At 45.8% G+C, this 22,439-nt stretch overlaps 1 protein-coding gene across 1 annotated transcript in view; it reads left to right on the top strand.

Moving 5' to 3' along the window:
- Nucleotides 1-623: 623 nt before the first annotated feature.
- Cdhr3 (cadherin related family member 3) overlaps nucleotides 624-22,439 on the top strand; it is a 69,177-nt gene continuing 47,361 nt past the window's right edge. Inside the window, exons 1-4 of the mRNA XM_077796718.1 lie at nucleotides 624-669; nucleotides 9,927-10,129; nucleotides 16,727-16,892; nucleotides 19,039-19,136. Of these exons, the coding sequence (XP_077652844.1) occupies nucleotides 624-669; nucleotides 9,927-10,129; nucleotides 16,727-16,892; nucleotides 19,039-19,136 (513 nt within the window). The remainder of the gene's footprint in view (nucleotides 670-9,926; nucleotides 10,130-16,726; nucleotides 16,893-19,038; nucleotides 19,137-22,439) is intronic.

Below are 22,439 nucleotides of genomic sequence, written 5' to 3'. Positions count from 1 at the left end.
CTGCGTTGCCCCTCTTCTAAGTGGAGGCTGGAACCCAAACTAAGTCCACTCCATTGTCACTCCTTATGCCCCAGAGCAGGGCTGCTTGGTGCATAAAAACATGGTAAAGGGACAAAACGACCCCTGAGGGACAGGCCCCACCATTCCCTAGGGTCTGGAGGGGCGGGGTGATGGCTGGAGTCCAGGGCAGCTCTACCAACACGAGTCTGCCTTGAAGAGAAGCCAGCTCTCGGCTCCTCTCAATTCAGGACAGCAGAAACATCCCCACCTCTGAGGACACCTGCTGTGGGAATGACAAGCCTGGTTACAGGAGCACGCTGGCTCTCTGCAGAGCCACAGGGTACCTGAGGACTTTTAGGATGGACTGACTGGAGGCTGCCCAGGCCTGGTTGCTGGGCCCCGTGGGTACCATGCCATCAGAGCAGCAGGTGATCAAAGAACAAACAGTCCTGTGCTGTTTAGAGTCTCCCTAAGTTACCACCAAAGCCTCTGTTTGATTCCCTGCATGGCAACAAAGGCAGGAGGGGAAGATGAGCCGAGTCTGAGATAGACCTTGGGTGTGAGTCTGGAGTTAGTCCTGGATCCGTGCTGGAGGCACACACAGGCGGGAGCCGTCATCAAGCATGCGGGAAGCCGTCATCCTCCTGGTCCTCCTGGGTGCCACCTCAGGTGGGAGCTCCCTTTGGCTTTGGAACCTTGCAGGGCCTACTTGGTTCGCAGGATACCATGGTGTGACGATGTCTTCCATGGTGGGCTTATCTGCAATGATGAATCAGATGCAGCCGCTTCAGGAGGCCTGGGGGCTGGCGCAGGGGTGCAAGAGAGAGGTGCTCCGAGAACCACCCTCTAGTCTGTTGGTACAGACTTCACTCTCCCCCATGCTCTGACTGGCTCCTGCTGGAACTTCCATAGCAGCGCTCTGTGCCCATGTCAAGTCAGGCTTTATGGAGTCTATGGCTCCTCTCTGGAGCCTTGGGAGACAACCTGAGGTTGGCAAGTCTGGGGAAACTGAGGTCCTGAGAGGCTACTGTCTTTGTAAGGAGCAAAGAAAACACCTTCTGATAGAAAGAACCAAAAATTCAGCCTAATCCTTCTTATATCCTCCTCTTTCTTAATCAAGAGCTTTAAGAACTGGATGATCTTTTTTGATGTTGTCAGTTTGGATTATTGAACTTGAGATTTTTAAATTCTTTTATTTTTGAGTAGGTCGTTTATGCATAACGTATGAAATTCAATCATGTTAATTTGCAGATTAATTTAGGGATCATTTACATTTTGGATGAGTTGTGTAGTCAAATACTTAGGGGAGTGTCTGGAACATAGTAAATGCTTAGTAAATGTTAGTGATTATTGTTTGTGCAGCTGAGTCTTCCTGACTGAGGAGCCGTGTTCTAGATACTCGTTCAAGTCTTCCTTTGTTTTCCTCAGGAGTATTTTAAGGTTTCCTTCATATAGATATTGCACATTCTGATCATGGCTATTTCTAGTGCTTTCCTTTTTCTATTTTTACATGTGAAGATGGAATCTTTTCTTCCCTTGTCTTTTAACTTATTATTGTATGATATAGGAAATCTATTAGTGCGTTATCTCACCATTTATGCTCTTCTTAGTTGATTCACATGCATTTTCCAGGTTTGAAAAGAATGAACATTTCTACTCTTCCTCTCCTATTTTTATACCCTCTATTTCTCCCTCTTATCTAATTGCCAGGCCTATGCCTGCAGACCATTGATAAATAATAAGAGTGTGCATTTCTGTCCTGTTCCACACTAAACACGATGCTAGCTTTCGGAGCGAAATGTTTGACATACTAAGGGGTTAGCCTTTGTTCTTGTTTTATTGGGAGTTTTTCTAAATAAAAATGGATTTTTAAGTCAAATGCTTTTTTAATGATCTATGGAAATGACCATTTGATTTTCCTCTTTGATCTGCTAACCGAATAGATGCCTGGGTTTCCTAAAGTGGAGGCTTCCTTCAACTTGGGCTTTCAGACCCTGCAGGGAGCAGGTGGAACTGTGCAAAGAAGCAGTCCTTGAGCAGCCCAGCCTCTTGCTTGAAGTAAACATTTGCAGTTTCCCAAGAAATATGGGCTTTTAGGCCATAATCATTTGAGTTAAGAGGTGACATTTATTGTCACTGGAGGGGGGAGGAGAGAAGGTTAGGAAGAACCCAGTGCCTCCTACTTGAACACTACCATTTGGATTTTTATCATCAGATGTGTGAGAGGAGCAGATCACAAAGGTATGCAACAAATATTTGAGATATATATATATATATATATATATATATATATATATATATATATATATATATAACAAAAAGATAATTCCCTGGAGGCTTTCTCAAAATGTCCACATCTTTTGCACATAGTGGGTCCCCAAAGACCATGGATTTTAGCATGCTTTTACTTCCACAGTTCAAATCCTAGTTTGGAAGGGCTATCGGAATGCAAACTCTCCACCTCTCAACTTTTGTGAGTCCAAGTACCTGATCATGACGCTCCTGATATTGCACATTTTTTTGCAGGGGGAGGCTACTGGGGATTGACCTCAGGGGCACTCAACCACTGAGCCACATCCCCAGCCCTATTTTGTATTTTATTTAGAGACAGGGTCTCACTGAGTTGCTTAGTGCCTTCCTTTTGCTGAGGCTAGCTTTGAACTCTTCCTGCCTCAGCCTCCTGAGCCACTGGGATTATAGACGTGCACCACCCCACCTGGTGATATGGCGCATTCTGATCATGTCTATTTCTAGTTCTTGAACACTAGGGTGACAGGGGATTCTGGGGGCAAGGGCAGACACATCAGCATCTGCCTTCAGCATGTAGGAAGTAGGCATCACTGTACACTCTCAAATAACATCCTCACAGGCTTCTCTTCCATTTCCTCGGACCCTATGCTTCTTTCGAGAACCAGTTCAAGCCCCACCTCCCTGTGGAGCTGCTTCAGCTTGGGAAGAGCCCTCTTCCCACTGCACCCCGGAGCTCCTCTTGCCTGCATGACTGCTGTGTGCCAACTGCTTGGCACAGTGCCCCACACACTCAGTGGCACTCAGCAAAGTTAGCAGGAGCTGTCATTCTGTAATGCATCTGATATGACCTGTCCCGGCTCTTCAACCACACTGCCATCCCTGCCATATCAGGTTTAATGTTTCCTATTACCTTGTAGGTCCCGAGCGCCACACAGAGGAGACCCAATAAATGTTTGTCATTTCATCAACCACCATGCCTTCTGAATCTAGTGTGGGTTGATTTATTTTTTTTCCCCATTTACTGATTACCCCCTCACCAAATGCAGAGTTTTAGATTTATTTTTCTGCCTGCTTCATATTGGCATTAAAAAATTTTTTTTAGTTGTAGATGGACACAATACCTTAATTTTGTTTATCCATTTTTATGTGGTGCTGAGGATCAAACCCATGGAAGCTTTCTCAAAATGTCCACATCTTCTGCGCATAGTGGGTCCCCACACGTGTGAGGCAAGCACACTACTGCTGAGCCACAACCCCAGCCCCTTCCGTTTGGCATTTAAATTAGCTTCTGTCCTTTTCATCTCCTATTAGAATGAGGGAAATGAAAGCTTCTCTTTGGGAAGGGATCATGTCCCATTCCAACAACAACTTACAAAGAAAGCACCTCTCCCCAGACTGCCAAAAAAAATAAGTAAATAAACTAGATGAAACTCTCACTGTATTCACGGGAAAGGGTTGAGACAAAATAGCCTTCTCAAGCTGCCTCAGCACTGAAGAACCACCTGTAAGTCTCAGAAGATGAAGATCCTATTAAAGAAGCCTTGGTGTATTTGAACCTACTGCACACAGAACCTGTCTGCATTTTGAGAAAGTCTCCAGAGGACTAGCTTTTGTATGGCTCTCATGGAAATAGAATATTCCAGGGTTTTTACGGAGAGAAGGGTTCCTTGGTGATGGAGATCTCCATGAACATGCAAAGGTACCAAGCCATCTGCCTGACTATTGTCCATAGCTGCAAAGCTATGCCCAGTCTCTCCAGGAAGTCCCTGAGCCCATCTTCTGGGCTTGGTACTTTGCTAGGCAATGTCAACAAGTCAGAAAAAGTCCAAGATTCAATGTCTTATGCCCCTAGAGAAACTAGGTATAACTGCTTCTTAATGCTCTCTTCATTGAAAAAGGCAGGAAGATGCAGTCTATTTCCAGAAAGTCTTTCTCAAATACTCGAGTGAGGGCTCAAGTCCCTGGAACCCATCTGCTTTTCACCTTTGTGGAGCTGGTAAAGGTTTGAAAGAAACCAACCCTTCTCAGATCAGAACCTGAGTGATGCTCCAAGGCAAGCAGATTTTTCTCTTGCCAATTATAATATAGTGCCATGTCCAGAATCATTGCGAGAGTTCTCTTCTTTTCCTCTGTGTCCAATTAAGGGCTCTGGTCTATCAATCTTTTCTGCATGGATCAGCTCTTCCAAAAGGAAAGATAAGCATCCCATTCAGAAAGTACACATGGCGGAAATGAGAGCAATAGAAAAAAGTTGCACATACCAAAACAAACATTCTGTAATCATTCATAGTTTACTGAATATAGGATTTTCATTTATGGTATCTGGGCTGTAACCGTGAGTTCTAGCAGGCCTGGTATGAGCCTGAGTTGTTTTGCTAAAGTTCCTGCACCATGCTGACCCTGATCAAGGCGTGAAGCAATGCTGCTTAGTAATGTGGTTTTGTAACCATGGGTCCTAGGAGTTTCTGCATGGTTTGTACCAGCTTGTAAGCATTGTTTATGATAACAGTGAGATTGATGATTTGCACCTGGTCTTATCTAGGACCTCACAAGGCTGTGCTGTTGAGGCTGGTTATGTAGCAAGAATGTGCCTACAGCAAAAGAGAAAAAATTCCAGCAGAGGCTCCATTTTGGGTACTGTATTTCCAAGGTACTTGCTATGTTTTGAATGTGTCTCCCAAAGTTCAGGTCTTAGAAGCAGTTCCCACAGTGAATAGCAATGAGAGATGAAATCTTTAAGAGATGATCAGGTCATTATTGTAGAAGCTAAATGCCATTATGGTGGCAGTGGATTTGATGCTACGAGAGTGGGCTGGACTTCTCTCACAGAATGGTGCCTTCTGCCATGTTATGAAGAAGCAGGAAGGCCCCTTGATTCAGACTTTCCAGTCTCCAGAACTGTGAGCCAAATAAACTTCCATTGCTTATAAATTACCCAGTCTGCACTCTTCTGTTACTGCAACACAAACAGACTAAGATAGCATTTGTGCTTACATCTGTGATTCCTGATCTGACAAAGTGGATCCTGCGTGTTCCTTAAATAAAGAGGGACAACAGGAGCTTGCTCCTGGCCTCTCTGGATCTCTTGCTATGAGGCATTGTTCAGAGGTGATTACGTATAATGTTCATATAATGTTCTTGCTATGTTGTATATTTTTTCCCTATAATAAAACTGTAGATTTGCAAACATTGTCACTTGGGGCCTGTGCAAGTTCAATGGCAGTAGAACCTGTTTAAAAGCCCCTATTGTAGCACCACAGCCCTGAAAGACAGTTGAAGAGGGAGCCCCAGGGAAACTCAGGCCCATCCCACCATCACACAATCAAGTAGCAGCAAAGCCGAAGCCGGAAGCAAGGGCTAATTTCAAATCCCTTGTTCTTTTCACAACTCTGATTTCTTTAACTTTTATTTTGATTAGCTACTAGAGAGTGGCACCTCAGACACGCACTACTCTCTCTGTGTACTGAAAACAGAGCTACAAGTTACAGCAGCCACGTCCCTAGAAGGAGAAGGTGGCCTCACCCCACATCCTGAATCTATGTCACAATTTATGGGGTTGGGGGCCCAGGGCAGTCACATCCTCCCCTGTAACTGAGGCTGAGGAGGCCTCGCCTCAACACAGACTCCTGGGAGGAGGCCCCAGGAGCTGTTTCTGGAAAGTCGGTGATTCAGGGGAAACAAGTGAGCACGTCAAGCAGCCAGATCTCAAGCACAAGAGAGAAGCTGCAGTGGTGGGCTCAGGGACCGATACTAGATCTCCTGCAGGCCTTTCCTTTTTCAAAGTGTAACCTTCAAGCAATTCTAATTTGAGCATTAATTAAGATTCATGTGTAAGTCAAATTCCATTAAACCCTCATTCCTGCTCTTCAGTATTCAGACCGTAAAAGAAAGCCTTCCGGAAGAAAAGTGCAGTGTCTTCCAAAGACCTGGCTCTTGGCCTCCAACCTGCCCTCTGCCACTGCTCAGTGGGGTGCTTTGGGTACACAGCTCAAACTTATCTGTGTAATGAATGGATTGACCATTTTGAACACTGTATCTTACTAATTGCTCTATTTATAGCACGAGTCACTTTTTAAATTATTGCTATTGCTATTACTAGTACTTTTTTTTTTTTTAAAGCAAAGAAGCTGGGAAAACTGGGTATTTAGATTGCAGTGGGTCTACCTTTCTTATCAGTATCCACAGAATGTCTGCCTTAAAGTTTTTGGATTCAGGTGCACAACCCTGTACCCTGGGAAGAGAGGTCACCAGCCAAATAGAACATTACCAGCAAGAATGTCCGCAGAATGGGTATATTCAAGAACAGCCTGGCTCTAGCCACACGTGGAGCAAACCATCTCCAATACAAATTGCTTGAGGTCAAGGAATCTATCCACTTCTCCTTCCAAAATATCTCCCTCACTACAAAAGATGACCATTCCAGGAAGACTATGAAAAGCCATATATATATATACATACAGAGAGGCAGTATAGAGCTGTCCTTGAGTCAGATGTCTTGTGTTGGAATGCTGGTGTTCTTTCATGACATTAGTCTCCCAGACACAGTAATGCCAAAGTCATGATCGATGCAACAAAACCAACGGATGCTCTCCCAGCAGAGCAAACCAGAACTGTCAGCAGACAATACATGGGGATGACAGCTTCTCTGGTTTCCCTCAGCTCCTCAAAGGGAATGCATCAAGTCTGGTGGCCATGAGAATCTGCCTATTCAGGGCAAGGCTGTGGAAAAATCCAACTGGAGCTTAGCAAGCTGCTCATACATGAACCTCAGCAATCTCATTTCCCAGCCCAATTCTTTATGTTATTCTAACAAACAAACAACAATAACAAAAAACCAGCCTCTTATAGATCACATCATCCAGATTTAGCATCCAGGTGGAAGGTCCAATTTCTTATCAAGCCGCAGAGCCATGTTGCTGCAGTGTTCCCAAGTGACAGAATAACTACTGTGTGTCCCAGGTACATGGCTGTTTTGCAGATACAGAGCAACAGACTCTGTGGTAGGTATGGACTGTCAGTTATCTACAAGATCCAGAGGCAGGAAGCCAAGCCCACCACAGTCACTTACTGAGTGTGTGATGACTTCAGGTATGTTGGGAGTGGACGCCATAGGTAGGAAAGCCCCTGGCACTGTGCCTGGTGAGGTGAGGTTTGGTAAATACAGGTGGTTAATTGCTTCAGTCTGTTCATTTGGGTGGGGCAGGCTATTCATAAAAAATAATTTAAAAAGTAGCAAGTTATGTCTTTGCTCCTCAGTGGAGGGGCACAAGTCACTGAGGCGCGAGGAGGGGTGGAAAGGAGTACGGGCAAGAAGATGTGGCCCTAGAAAATGAAGTGCCAATCTCTGATTCTGCTGTGGTTGCCCTTGTCTTGCTAAGCAGTGAGGAAACTGTCATGAGCAGCTTGGGGGGGTGCCCTGGTGAGTTTTGCTTGTGGAAAAAAGAATGCGAGCACGTGAGGCCTAAAATCTTTGTCCAACCAAAGTGATTCGTTACTCTGCTCATTTTGAAAAACTCCTCATGGAAGCATTTCATCTCTAAATATTCCAACCATACTCTTTAGCTCCTGCTTTTTATTGCAAAACTACTATTATATCAGAGTCAAGGTAAATAGATGTAAAAAGCTACTCATAACCACATCACCCGAAAACTCGGTCCTTTGCATGCGTGAGTCCTTACACCGTCCCTGCGTATAAAGCGTCATAATACTGTGAGCAAAAATAAAAAGTATGCATTTTAATCTCTAAGCTGAAAGTTTGTATTCATGATGTGTTTCTACTTCAATTTTTCTCACACTTCCATGTATTCCTCTGCATCCCTCCCTTGCTGAAATAAAAGCATCCCCTGATAAAGCCAAACCTTTCCCCAGGACTTGACTGTCTAGAATCTTCACATCTTTCAGTAGGACAGATGCTTCTACTGTCCCTCCTTACCCCTGTGTCTCCTACCATTCTGGGGGTTTGGATCCCAGTGGCAGATGGTGGTCAAGAAGGGGAAGCTGACTGGGAAGTAGGACCTCAGCGTAAGTCTTGGCTTTGTTATTTGTTATTTGCTATGTGACTTTCCACTAAGCTCCCTCATCTGTAAAATGATAATATTAATACCTATCTGAGAGGGGTGGGTTTTTCTGGGTGGTGGGAGTACTAGGGATTAAACTCAGGGGCACTCAACCACTGAGCCACATCCCCAGCCCTATTTTGTATTTTATTTAGAGACACTGAGTTGCTTAGTGCCTCACTGTTGCTAAGGCTGGCTTTGAACTCATTCATGATCCTCCTGCCTCAGCCTCCTGAGCTGCTGGGATTACAGGCTTGCACCACAGTGCCTGCCCGAGAGGGGTGTTTTTGAGAAGTAAATGAAGTAAAGGATTTTTCATTATACACCTATTTAGAACATTGGGGAAATGGTCATTGGATTTATTTCCTAGGGCTGCTGTGACCAATCACCTCAAACTGGGTGGCTTAAAACCTTTTTCTCTCACATAGTTCAGGAGACCAGAAATCCAAAATCAAGGTATTGGCAGGGTTAATTCCTTCTAGAAGGTTTGAGTAAAAAAATCTGTTCTGTGCCCACCTCCACCTTGCTTCTGGTGATGGCTTTTTATTCCTTAGCTCGTATCTGTGTCTTTCCAACCTCTGCCTCTGTGATTTCATGGCCTTCCTGTGTCTCCGTGTCCTGCTTCCACATAAGGACACCAGTCTTGGGGTTAGAGCCCACACTAATCCTCTTAACTTTGCTAATTACATGGGTGAAAACTCTATTTCCAAATAGGGTACATTCTGAGGTTCTAGGTGGACAGGAATCTTTGGGGGGGGGGGAGGGACTTCTCTGTCCAGGACAGTCACGGGAACTAGGAAAGCCTGAGAGAACGGGGTCTCCACTGGCTCTCTCTGTGCTGGTCAAGTCTTACAGAGTATCCCGAGTGTCTTTCTTGGAAGAAATACCCTTTCTCTTAAATTACAAAGGGACTTGTGTGTGACACAGCCTGAGGCAATCCACGTTCCCTCTCTTGAGTCTCATTTTCTCCTCTGTGAAAGGGAGTTAATCAATCACCCAAGAAGTGCTGATGGACTCCCTCCATGATGTCCAACAACATGGCACTAACAATGACAAAAAATTGCGTTGAGATGGCTGGTGGATGTGGAGAGGTCACCCAGGAGGTTGGAATCGTCTAGTCATACACACTCGATTCTCAGGTGACCTCATGAGTTGAACACTGCTGCGGAGACGGAAAACAAAATTACAAACTGCAAGAGAGAGAGAGAGAGAGAGAGAGAGAGAGAGAGAGAGAGAGAGAGAGAGTGTGTCCTTACCACACTAGGGCCTTCAAGGTGGCAGGGGCTGGGGGAGGTCCTCTCTCCTTAGTTATCACATTTTTTCTTTTCTTAGCTCTTCATAAAAACGGGTGTGAGGAGGAAGAAGAAGAAAAGTAGGGAGACAAGAGAAAAGGCAGCAGCTTCATTGACTGAAGGACAGAGCAGATTGCTGGGATTGTTCCTCGGTTCCCAGAAGGTCTCACATCTCCTTTTCTAGCACTTGGCAGCAGCATTTGTTCTTGGGGAGTGACCAGGTCTCATCACTGCCGTGAACTAAAGCCACAGACCAAGTTGATAAGTCCCCTGTTCCCAGCAAAAAGCTCTGTGCTCATGTCATGTTGTGTCTTTTTTAAATCCACAGGAGGAGGGACCTTACATCTAATCCACTTACCTGCCACAAGCAACGTGGCAGAGAATTCTCCACCTGAGACGTTGGTGCACAAGTTTTCTGTGAATTTGTCAGTATCATTGTCACCTGTGATCCCAGGATTTCCCCTGATAATCAACTCCAATCCCCTCACTGAAGCCTTCAGGGTGAACGGGCTGTCGGGCACTGACTTCGAGGTAAGCTGCCTTTCACCAGCCCCACCCCCAGGGGAGTCATCTGCAAAGGGGTGGTCCTGAGAGGGGAGGGCTGGCAGTCCAGATCAGTGCTCCTTTTCCCTCTTTCCCTTGTTTAAACTCCCCTCTATAAGATCCAGTTGTCCTGTCTGGGGCATCCTAGCCAGCGCCCCCTGTACCTGATCCTCTGTAGCCTTTGGACCTTCTTTCTCCATTGATTCAGTCCCCATGAGCATTGGGAAATTTGTTAGGAAAGGAAGGCTTGTTTCTTTCTGGGGTGTGTGTGTGTGTGTGTGTCACTGGGAATTGAACCAAAGGGTTCTTAACCACTGAGCCATATCCCCAGCCCTTTTCTATTTTATTTAGAGACAGGGCCTTGCTGAGTTGCTCAGGCCCTCGTTAGGTTGCTGCAGCTGGCTTGAACTCATGATCCTCCTGCCTCAGCCTCCTGAGTCACTGGGATTACAGGTGTGCACCACCCCAACCTTCGAAGGGTTGTTTCTTACTGCCAACAATCCACATGACATCAGGTGTTAGGTGTACTACACTAAATCCTTTGGGTTTGATAGTTTGGGTATTAATCTCTTTAAAAACCAGGCTCTGATGAATTTCAACTGATTTTGCTTTTCCGTGATTTCTGTGAGTTTTTTAGAAGGAAATCTAAAAGTAGGTTTATTTAATATGCAAGGCATAGGCCCTTTAATAAAATATGAGTCTCAATGTCCACCTCTAATGTGCAACTGTTTCCTCTTGGGTAACTGAGACATAATAGTTCAAGAGCTGTGCCACTGTTACTGCTTTCTTGCTCTTTTTTTTTTTCCTTCAGTGCTGGAGATTGAATTCAGGGCCTTGCTCATGTTAGACAAGTGCTTTGCCACTGAGCTACAACCTCAGCCCTGTTGCTGTTTTTCAGTTTGTCATTTGAGTCTTTCTCAAAGTTGTCACTTCCCCACAGGGAGGACCAACTTGCTGGTTGCATGCTTTACGCTCTGAGGTCTTCTCAGGATGTCTTTAGGGTCTAGGCGTCTGGATTTACCCATGCTTTGATACTCCCCACCCTGATCCCCTTCCTCAACTGGCCTAGGAACCTCCTGCAATTCTCTCCTCCGCCTTGCCATTGGTCCTTGGGGTCTTTGTGGGACCCAGTGGGCTCTGGCCTGCCAGGTCTAGGCTGGGCTGCTTCTGTGAGGCTCCTACGGGGTGTTCTTAAGGCAGCTCATCATCAGTCACTAGTAGAGCTTTCCAGAAGCTTGCAGATCTGCTCTAGAGCAGGTCTGCAGAACCTATGACTTGAGGTCAGCACCCAGGCTTCTGGTACTCTGGTCACCCCAGGACGGGGCTCTCTGGTATGTAAGGAGGATGCTTCTGGTCAGTCTTCACTTCAGCATCCTCCCTGCATTGTCAGACCCAGATGCCAGTCCTGTGACTGCCTGCCTACCGACTCCCTTGATAGCTGGCTTGTCTTCAACAGCTGCTGCCTTCTGTTCCCGTCAGTCTTGCCGACTGCACGTCACACATGCGAACACTCCTGAGAGTGTGTTAGAGGTGCTTGCCCTTGTGATCCCCCGAACAATCTAGTGACTGTGTCTGTAGTATTAGTCTCTTTTGCAGATGAGGAAATGAAGCCTGGAGAGTTTAAGTAATTTTCCCTGGGTGGCACAGCTAGTGGGCAGCTGAGCTGAGATGGGAAACCAGGCCGTCAGGCTTCGGAGCTCTCATTATTTTTTAAAACAGCTTTGTTGAGATACAATCCACACAGCATATTATCCACTTATTTAAATTGTACAATTCAGTGGTCTTTTGTATACTTACAGAGTTGTCCGACCATCACCACACTCTAATTTTAGAAAATTGTCATTATCCCAACATAAAACTATATCCTCATTAGCAGTCACTCTGTATTCTCCTGTTCCCCGTCGCTGGCAACCACTAATCTACTTTTTGTCTTTACAGATTTGCTTGTTCTGGACATTTCATATGAACAGAATGCATGTGGTCTTTTGTGACTGGCTTCTTTTGCTTAGCATAAAGTTTCTAGGGCCACCCATATTGTAGCATGTATCAGTACTTCCCTCTTTTTATGGCTGAATAATATTCCATTTTATAAGTATATGCCACATGTTTATCCATTCTTCAATTGACAGACATTTGAGTTGTTGCCCCTTGAGAGTTCTCATTCTCAGCCCTGTGGTCTGCTGCCTTTAGTGATATTTCTCTTCCTTCACATTTGCATAAAGCTTCCCAAGAATATTCACATTCTTGATCTCCTGATTTTTACGATTCATAACAGTATTTCAAAGTTTTAATTCTTATTTTAGATGTAATGCAGAAACAGCGAGTTTACATGATTTTTTTTCAAGACACGGCCATAAAAGATGGGGTAAGAACTTAGCTCAGAGCTGGGCACAGTAGTTTATACCTATAATCCCAGCAGCTCAGGGGGCTGAGGCAGGAGGATTGCGAGTTCAAAGGCAGCCTCAGCAAATTAGTGCGGTCCTAAGTAACTCAGTGAGACCCTATCTCTAAATAAAATACACAAAAGGGCTGGGGATGTGGCTTAGTGGTTAAGTGCCCCCAGGTTCAATCCCCAGTACCAAAAAAAAAAAAAAAAAAAAAAAAAAACAAGAAGAAGAACAACAACAACAACTTAGCTCAGGTGCTCAGGTCTTCTTTCCCAACCCCAGGCTCGGTCTCCACTTTTGTTGTGCATATTGATGGCCATTTTGGTGAGCTCCCAAATCCTTCCTCATGGGGTAGGTATGCTCTTTCCACATTTCGTGTGATTTAAGCAGGGCAACCAATCAAGGAAGAATTCCCTCCTATCCCCAAACTCTTGAAATGGCAGTGTCTTAGCCCTTCAGCGAACTTAGGCTCAGGCATTTGTGGCATTATCCCTGTGCTCTCTGGGCACCATGCCCTGCAGCTGGCCAGACCTCTGCTTTGGTATGAGGATGGGCTTCTTCCTGGAAACTACCCAGCATCGTCAGTGAGCCTGCGAGTCACTCCTGCCCCCTTCCAGGCACGGTAATGCCATCTCCGTGAAGGAACCTGGCTCCTGCTTGGGTCCTCTCCACACTCTGGAGGCTGATGGCCAGAAGTCTGGTCACTGCTGGCCTTGAGACTCAGTCATGTCTTCTGAGGGTCAGCTCTGAGTTGTGCCAGAGGCCAGGTTTCCCTGCTTTGAGACACGGCTGCCAGGACTTCTCAGGTGGGGGGGGGGGATGTGAGGTGATTAATGATGACGCCATCAGCAACTCACATTGACAGAACATTTACCATATGCCAGGGATTTCCAGAATGTTTTATGGTTTCATTCATTTACTGTTTACAATAATGCTATGGAGTCCTTTACTGTTTTATTTGCAAGTTAAAGGTGGGAAAACTGAGGCATGGCTGACTCCAGGAATCCTTGTTCATGGCCCCCATGCTGTGCTGGCTCACTATCGCCCAGCAAGAGAGGTGTCAGCCTTAGTCAGCCACAAGCGGCTGATCCTGGGTGGAGGGATTTTCTCCTGCAGCAGGACCCTGAAGGATAGCTCTGAGAAGCCAGTAGCTGGGAAGACAGGAGCTCTCCAGGGTCCTGCACCTGCCACACTTTCATCTGTTCATCTCTTTCCCCATCTATTTTTTTTTTTATATGTGAGGGGTGTTACCAGGGATTGAACTCAGGGGCACAGGACCACTGAGCCACATCTCCAGCCCTATTTTGAATTTTATTTAGAGACAGGGTCTCCCTGAGTTGCTTAACTCCCCGATGTTACTGAGGTTGGCTTTGAACTCGTGATCCTCCTGCCTCAGCCTCCTGAGCCTCTGGGATTACAGGTGTGTGCCACTGCTCCTGGCTAGTCCTGGATTTTTAAAAATTGCTTATTTATTTTGTGATGCATGCTAGGCAAGCATTGTACTACTGAGCTAAATCCCCTTGGTCATGAACATTTGCCCAGCCTTGTCCAGGATGACTTCAGATTTAACATACTCTGTAGTGGCTTACTTGCAATCAAATCAAGGGGTCACCACTGTCAGATGTGAACTTAGGAGAGTCCCTTCCCCTGTCTTAGTGTCTTTGAATGTAAAATGGAGCAGGGTAGGGGGAGGTTTACCTTTCACAATTGTTAGCATAAATAAAATACTCCACAAAATAGCTTGACAAGATGCTAACAAGAACAAAAATAATTTTTTCCTTTGTCTGGATAGCAAGACAATTATTTTGGTTCCAAGATATAAAGTTTTTGAGCCCTTTTTTGAGTGGTTAATTTGCTTGCTCTAGATTGTTAGAGTTGATTCTCAAAGAGAAGGTGGCAATAGGTAATATTTACAGAAGAGATCCATCCCAGCTTGGGATGCAGGAAGCTAGGGTATCAATCAGGAAAGCGGGTTGACCATCTTAACAGAGGGTCCTGCTCTGGGGAACATACATTTTAAAAAAAACTTTCTTTTTTAGTTGTAGTTGGACACAATATTTTTATTTATTTATTTTTTATGTGGTGCTGAGGATCCAACCCAGTGCCTCACATGTGCAAGCTCTACCACTGAGTTACAGCCCCAGTCTGAATGTACATGTTTGATGGCCTCATGTTGATAAAAGTCAGCATTAGCAAGATATTAGCTCTGAGCCAGGCAATGTTCTACGGACTTCTCATGGATTAGCTCATTCGTCTTCACCCTATATAATGTTATTTTAACCCCCATTTTATAAATAGGGAAACTGAGGCATGGAAAGGCTAAATAATGGGAAGGCTGAGCTCTAAAATCAGTCTGGCTCTAGAGTCTGTGATTGTGACCCCCGTGTCATGCTCCTGACCTTCTATATGTAGAACAGTGAGACCACGTCACCTCCATTTAAGTGGCTACCAGATTGACGACCCTGCACAATATGGACACAACCTCTCTTCTCTCTCAACTCTTTGTGTATTCTTCCTCCACTGGGGGACTCATTCACATCTGTGATTGTCTTCTCCACTATTAACCAGGCCAGATCTCGAAAACACAATACCTACCACCTCCTCCACACAGCCTTCTCTGACCACACACAGCTCATGACAAATCGTCTCCCAATCTTCCATAGGACCCTGGCCTGGCTCTTTGTTATAATACTAAGTATTATACTTCAGCTCTTTAACTTAGGGCAAGGGATATTTCCCTAATTATCATCACGTGGAAGCAAAATCAGGGGAAGGGAAAGCAGCTCCCCCAAGATCACACAGAAGTTTGGTGGTGGGAATGGAATTGCAGCCAGGTGCTCTTCTGCTGCAGGATGCTGAATAGCTTACCACCTGGCCCCAGTCACATTAGTAACCAAAAGTTCTGTTAGGACCTGTTGTGGATATATAAGAAATTTAGTCCTTGTTATCTGTCTTCATCTGATTTCTGCTACTATAACAGAATAGCACAGGCTGGATGATTTATAAGAGAAGAAATTTATTTCTTATAGTTATGGTGGCTGGGAAGGCAATGGCAAGATGCTGGCATCTGGGCTGGGGATATAGCTCAGTTGGTAGAGTGCTTGCCTTGCATGCACAAGGCCCTAGGTTCACCACCACAAAAAAAAAAAAAAAAAAAAAAAGATGCTGGCATCTAGTGAGGGCCTTCTTCCTGGGACATGACGTGGCCAAAGCACCTGCATGGTGAGAGAGCACTCAAGAGAGCAGGAGGGTGGGACAGGAAGCCCAGAAAGCCGTGGCAACAAGGGCATCAATCCATCTAAGAGGTGGACCCTCCTGCTCTAATCTCTTACAGGACCCACCTCTCAATATCGTTATAGTGGCAATCACACTTCAAGTAAGTTTTTGTGGGACATTCAAACCATAGCAATGTCTCAAAGGGCTGTGAGCTTTGTAGGAGTTCCAGGAGCTGAGCTGATGGCAGAATGTGCCTATAGATGTAAGAGGTCACAGACCGGTCCCAGTTAGCCTCGGCAGGACCCTCCCGACATGGATCCCAAGCGATCCTGCTGGCAACAGCTCTTAATTGTGGTGATGAGTCTCTGGTCCTGGCTCTTGATGTTGCTATCCTGCCTCCAAAATACTAATAGTGCAGAGGACAACACTTCCTGACAATGGAAGGATGTGGGGGAAGTCACAAGAAGAGGGAACAGTCTGTTGATTAACGAAATATTCCTTGTGTGTGCAGATGTATCCTTCTCCTCTTGCTCATTCTTGCTTGTGGCCTTAGGACAATTAGAGTGGAGTGACAAGTTGAGCCGCAGCTCTGCGGCAACCCCAGGGAAGGGCAGCATCCTTTCTTAAAGACAAGAGACAATCCGACTGTATTCAGGGTACCTACAGGACTTTTCTAGAAGCCTGCTCCCAAAGTGTGGTAGGTGTTTAATTCTCAGGCTTTCCGTCTCTGGTGAATTGCACCAGGATGTCTCCTGGATATTTTTCTTTCCTGTGAAAAGCAGCCGCACGCACAGGAGCCTTCTGTGTGGAGTGTCATGGGACTTACATTGAGAGCACTAAGACAAAACAACCGTTTCCTTTGGCAGCAAGTGAAAAATGGTCTTCAGGATGCTGGTTGCTTCCTTGCTAGTAAGGACCCTTTGCAAAGGTGCGTGTGAGAAAACAGACCTTCTTTCACTAAGAATTTTTCATTTTGCTTTAGGTTGTCACCACTGGAGAGGAACAGCTAGATTTTGAAACAGGACCAAACATATATGACTTGCAGATTTATGTTAAGGATGACGTGGGTGTCACAGACCTGCAGATCCTGACTGTTCAGGTAACAGATGTGAATGAGCCTCCTCGGTTTCTAGGAAGGTTGGCAGAAGGTAAGATATACCAGAGTGTGCCATGCAGCCCAGACGGTGGCATCAGGGAGGACCCTGGAGGACAGAGAAAAACAGAAAAAATAAATAAATACACAAGCAGCTGTTTCCTTGGAAGAGGCAGCTGCTTAACGAGCAGGGAATAGATGAAATGTCCTCCGGCTCAGCACGCCCAGTCACAGTATCCAGCCAAGCCCTCCACAGCCACGGTTTCTCTTGGCCCCTTCCCTGTCCTATGGGGGAAACTGAGGCTCAGGGACCTCAAGAGGGTAATTCTAGAGGACCCTAGGCCGGGCCCATCATAGGCTTGTCACTGTGCTGTAGTCGGAGACTGAGTTGCCCCTTCTTCCCGTGGACTCTTCTCCTAGAGGGCACTGAGTGTTCAGGGTCTGCCACAGAGTGGGGACAACATAAGAGTCTCCACTTATGTTGGAACAGGGGAACCTCCTACCTGATCTCGCCAAGCTCCTGGCTTTGATCACCACCTGAACTCCAACACCCCCAAATTCTAATTTTAGAGTTAAGGTTCTTGGCCGAACTTCTCACTGAAACGTCTGCCTGTCTTACCTGTCATCCCCCAGATGTCTAATGGACTTCCCCAACTTCATGTACCCCTAAACCAAGTTCCTGACTCCCACTCCACCCCTCCCCACCCTAGTCTGCTTCCCCTGTGTCTTTTCCAGCTTAGTTAATAGCCACTCCGTCCTTCTGGTTGCTTGGGCCAATATCTTCAGTCACCCCTCCCTGGCTTTCACACCCAACATCCAATCCACCAGGAAATCTTCCCAACTTCCAAATATATCCAGATCCAACCAGCATCTGCACCCCACCGACAACACGGTCCAAGTCACAGTTGTGTCTCACCTGGATGATTGCCAGGGTCCCCCAGCTTGGCCTCCTGGCTTCTGCCCCATCCCTCTCCCTGCGCTCACCCCAGTGGATTCTCCAGACAGCAGCCAGAGGGGTCCTGTTAAAATATCAGTTAAAGCAAATCTGAAAACACTGTGAGAACTTCTCACCTCATTCAAACTGACAGCCAGAGTCTCAAGGCCCCTCCAAACTGGCAAGCCCCCTGACACCCCAACACCGCCCATCAGCCTCTTCCCTCCTCTTCCTCCCCCTCCCCAGCTGGACCCTGCCACAGCTGCTCTATTTGAAATTGCCAGGCACCTCTGAGCACTCCCTTCCCTGACTTTGCTCCGTACCATTGCTCCCTAACATACACCTATTTTTTCCGCCAGATTTTATGATCCATATCTTCCCACTGGAATGAATGCAAGCTCCATGAAAGCGGGGTTTGATCTGTCTGTGAACTCTTGTCTTTCCAGCGTCTAGATCAGCCTTTGGGACATACGGAGCACCGTTTATTTTATTTTATTTTTAACAAAAGTATGAACAGTGATGAAAGTGAAGGAAAGCTCTGCCCCTATCCCTCTCCCCTGGGTTTGAATTTTGATGCTACCACTGATTGGCTGAGGTGACGTCATCGCTTGTCTGAGCCTCATTTGTAAAGTGTCAAGAGCATGGAAAGAATAGTTACAATATCTTCTTCACAGGGCTGTTATGAAGATAAAATTTATGTCAGGTCCTCAGCACAGTGCACCTCAACAGAGTGTTGCTTTTAATAATATCAGTCACTTCTTAGAGCAGGGCCAGGCAATGTGGCCCTGCGTCCATTAGCCAAGACGATCTCTGAGAGAAACTAGATAAGGTACTTGGCCTTTTCCCTGAGCCTCTGCACCCTTCACCTCTTCTCAGTCCCACCGGTGACCCCTGGTTGAGAAGCTCACTTCTGCTGAGATGCCAAGTGCACGTCAAGGGGTCCCTTAGCACAGCTGAGGAACTCTATGCACATTGCAGTGGATGGGGACCTGGAGCAGTCCCACGCTAAAGGCTCCTACCTGTGGTTCTTCCCAGCCCTGCTCAGCCAGCAGCACCTCGTCACTCTCCGTGGAGGAGATCGGTGATGGCTTGACACCATAGCGTTTTGTCAGTTCCCATAGATGGCTCGGCACATGCTCGCTGGCCGGTGGTCTTCCTCGTGGCCTGGGCTGTTGCTGCCCTCTGTCCCATGATGCCAACACACCTGGTTCCACCACTTGCTTTGTCAAATAAAATGTTTCTTCTTCCACTTTGCACACTGGCACAGGTTTAGACCTCTTCATAGCAGAAAGACAAACACCTGGATTTATTTATCAGGTCGAGGCCTTCGATCCAGAAGACACCGGACGAAACATTCCCCTCAGTGTAAGTCTCCTTGTCAAACTAAGAGGCTCTTGTGCCCATGGGTTTTGGCCAGGAGCCTGATGTCCTGAGCCTTGGCAGGGCAGGGAGGGTCAGGACAGTGGCCGTCGGGGGAATATGTTGTCCACTTCCAAATCACAGAATATGGGGATGGTTGGAATGGATGGGGGGCTCTGGAGACAATTACCCCAGCCTGGATTCAGGGCTCTGTGTGATCTTGGACAAGTTCTTAACCTCTCTGAGCTTCAGTTTCTTTATGTTTAACCCAAGGAAAATAATAGCACCTACCACAGACGGAGGATGGTGTATATTAGACAATGCATGCAAAGCCACTTAGCAGTACCTGACATGTCAAAACTGCTCTCTATATTTTTAAAATCTAAGCTGTTAAAAATCTACCTATACTGTTTTAAAAGTAAGCATAAAATGTATCCCCCAAAGCCAGGTATTATCATAACCGTTTTCAAGAGATAAAGCCAAGCTGCTTGGAACTAAATTAAAAAGAACACTTTTTTCTTAAAGTACCAGGAATTCTTGGGTGTGGGACAGGAGACTGGGCCTGGAGAGCTGCCTCACAGTTCAGTCTGAGACGGCTGAAGTCTCTCCTCTCTTTTTTCATTTCCGTGCCTCAGTTCTTAACTCTGCCCACTAACGTGCCCTGTGTGTACACCGCAGCCCGGCAGCCCAAGTCGGAGAGAAAAAAAAATGGAGCTAATTCCACTTGACCAACCTCTGCACAGGCCACACTCCTGCCACCTGGCCTTGCAGAGAAGAGCATCCTTGAAATATGGCTCTCAGGGAATTGGTGACACCAGGAAGCTGCTTCCACTGTTCTCTGCATGATTTGTAGCAGCTGCACCAATTTTGCTCACAGGATGGAAGTGAGCCTTGGGAATACACACCAGCCAGGCGTGGAGGCACACGACTGTAATCCCAGAGGCCAGGGAGGCTGAGGCAGGAGGATCGCAAGTTCAAAGCCAGCCTCGGCCACTTAGGAAGGAAGGCCCTAAGCAACTTAGTGAGACCCTGTTTTTAAATAAAATATTTTTTAAAGAAGCGGGGTGTGGGAAGGGGCTTTGGGATTAAGCACCCCTGAGTTCAATTTCTAATTAAAAAAAAAAAAAGTCTGTTGGGAACAAACTCCAGGACCCATATAATATAGTCCACAGGATCTGAAACAAAGCTGTTAAAAGATTATATATAAGACATAACTTAAAGTTAGGGGATAATCTGTTTTTATTAGAAGATGCTTCTGTCCAAACAACAACAAAAAAGGCTCATCCATTAATTCACTCACTTATTCAAGACTCATTCTTGTCAACATTTGCATGGATAAGTGAATGAATGTGCAAACACTGAATGGGATCTCTACTCTGTGCTAAAAGTGATATTAGGTGCTTTCATGACATACTATGACAATGACATGCTAGTTATGTCAAGTAGGAATATGTTTGTCAACAAATAAGAGAAAACTTAACCATAATGGAAAATAGGGTTTTGTTTTTGTTTTGTTTTGTTTTGTTTTTTTGCTTTCAATCCTGTGACTATAAGCCTAGTGGGAGGCAGGCCGCCCAGGGCTGAACTGCTGCCATCAGGAGCCTGATGCTACTGCTCTTCCACCCAGAACAGTTGGTTGACTTAGTCCTAATTTTCTTACCTCCTGATTACAAAATGACTGTTGCATCTCCAATCTTTACCTCTGAATTCCATGTAGGAAGAAGAAAGAAGGAAGTAAGAAAGGGTCAGGGTGAGGGGGTATGATCTACTGATAATAAATTGGGGAGACCTTAGTAGCACTGTTTGTTCAGATTCTTCTTGGCCTCTGAGGATAATGCAGGATCCCTCTGGAATAAGGGTCTTATAACCTACTTCAGGTAGGCCAGAGAACTCCTTTATGACCTTGCTTCAGAGGCAAGCAGACAGAAGGTCCCAGTGACCTTCCTGCTTATACAGGGTGTTCATGGCCAAGATGCCGTATTTGGGGGTATCGTGTTCTGAGACCTGACACATGCATATACCAAATGATTCTAATTCAATGTAACTACCGTGAAGTTTTTATAAGGTCGAACGGCAGGGAGGAGGCAGACAGAAGCAATCTCAGTTGTGAAGACAAATATTTATTTTTAAATCTCCATTTTAATATATCTCCAAATTATGTAGGCAGCATAAGGTCCTGTCCCCTGTGGGAGCATCCCACAGGTAGGTTGTTACCTTTCCAGATGAGGGGAAGCCGCACAGGTGGGAGGCAACTGCGGTGATATGGTGGTTTTAAAACGTGTGGCTGGCAAAAGGTTTCTGAGAGCAGCTGTGGGGCCTGGAGCTGGTGGTGTCAAGGTGGCTCCTTCGGTGAGGTGGGGTTGTCTGGAGAGAGGCCTCTAGTGTTTAGCACCTGAGCTGGAACTAACAGCTGCACACAAAGTTGACAGCCAGCCTGCAGGAACAGCGATGATCTGGAAGGAAACTTCTGAGACTAGAGCAAGGTAATAACAGTTCAGGAAGTAACACATTATGGCCTTTGTACTCAGACATTTTATTCTGGGCACTTGGGGGTACTAAACGACATAGTTTGCTCTCGGTAAAAGTTGAAAGGAGATGGGTTAATTTGCTATTGACCAAACCTGTGATTCTCAACCTTGGCCATAAATTGTTGCTGCCAGGAAACTTCAAACACACACAGATGTCTGGGTCTCCTTCCTCACCCCTGAAAGTCTGATGTGATTGACCTGGGGTGTGGCCGAGGCCTCTGGAACATAAAGCCTCAGGTGATATAATGCATAGCAGGGTCACCAGGTCAGTGGGCCCTCTAACTCATGCAGGATAGAAATCAAATACAGCTAACAAAAAATGGGTTAGGAAAAAAAAATTATTATTGCATAGATTTATTGTGTATAGCAAGATGGCTGTCCCATAGGCAGAGAAGTCAGGCAGCAAAGTGATCTCTCCTTAGAGTGGCAAGAAAGTCAAAGGGTGAACAACATTTATACGGTTGTGAAGCAATATTCACAATGACGTTGCAACCTCTTCTGCACCTGCACCATTTTGTACATGGTCAAAAATGTGTCTAAAATTGTTTTAAGTCCCCCACCTCCACCCCAGGCTTATCTTTTAATGTAGAAATGCACTGAAATAAGAGTTACTTCCAGTCAAGGGGTAGGGGTCAGATTTGCCTGTATCAGTTCTGTGTTTTCTTGTTATTTATCTTGAGCAATGCATGCAGTTGAGGGAAGTCTTTTTACTATCATAATCATAAAGCACATAGTGCTTTTCTGACACCCGTTTATCCTTTAACCTATAGTCCTGCCTCAC

This window comes from Urocitellus parryii, chromosome 3 (assembly GCF_045843805.1).
Source record: "Urocitellus parryii isolate mUroPar1 chromosome 3, mUroPar1.hap1, whole genome shotgun sequence".
NCBI classification, from domain to species: domain Eukaryota; kingdom Metazoa; phylum Chordata; class Mammalia; order Rodentia; family Sciuridae; genus Urocitellus; species Urocitellus parryii.
Note: the sequence above shows the minus strand (reverse complement) of the source record. Positions and strands in the feature narration are given on the sequence as shown.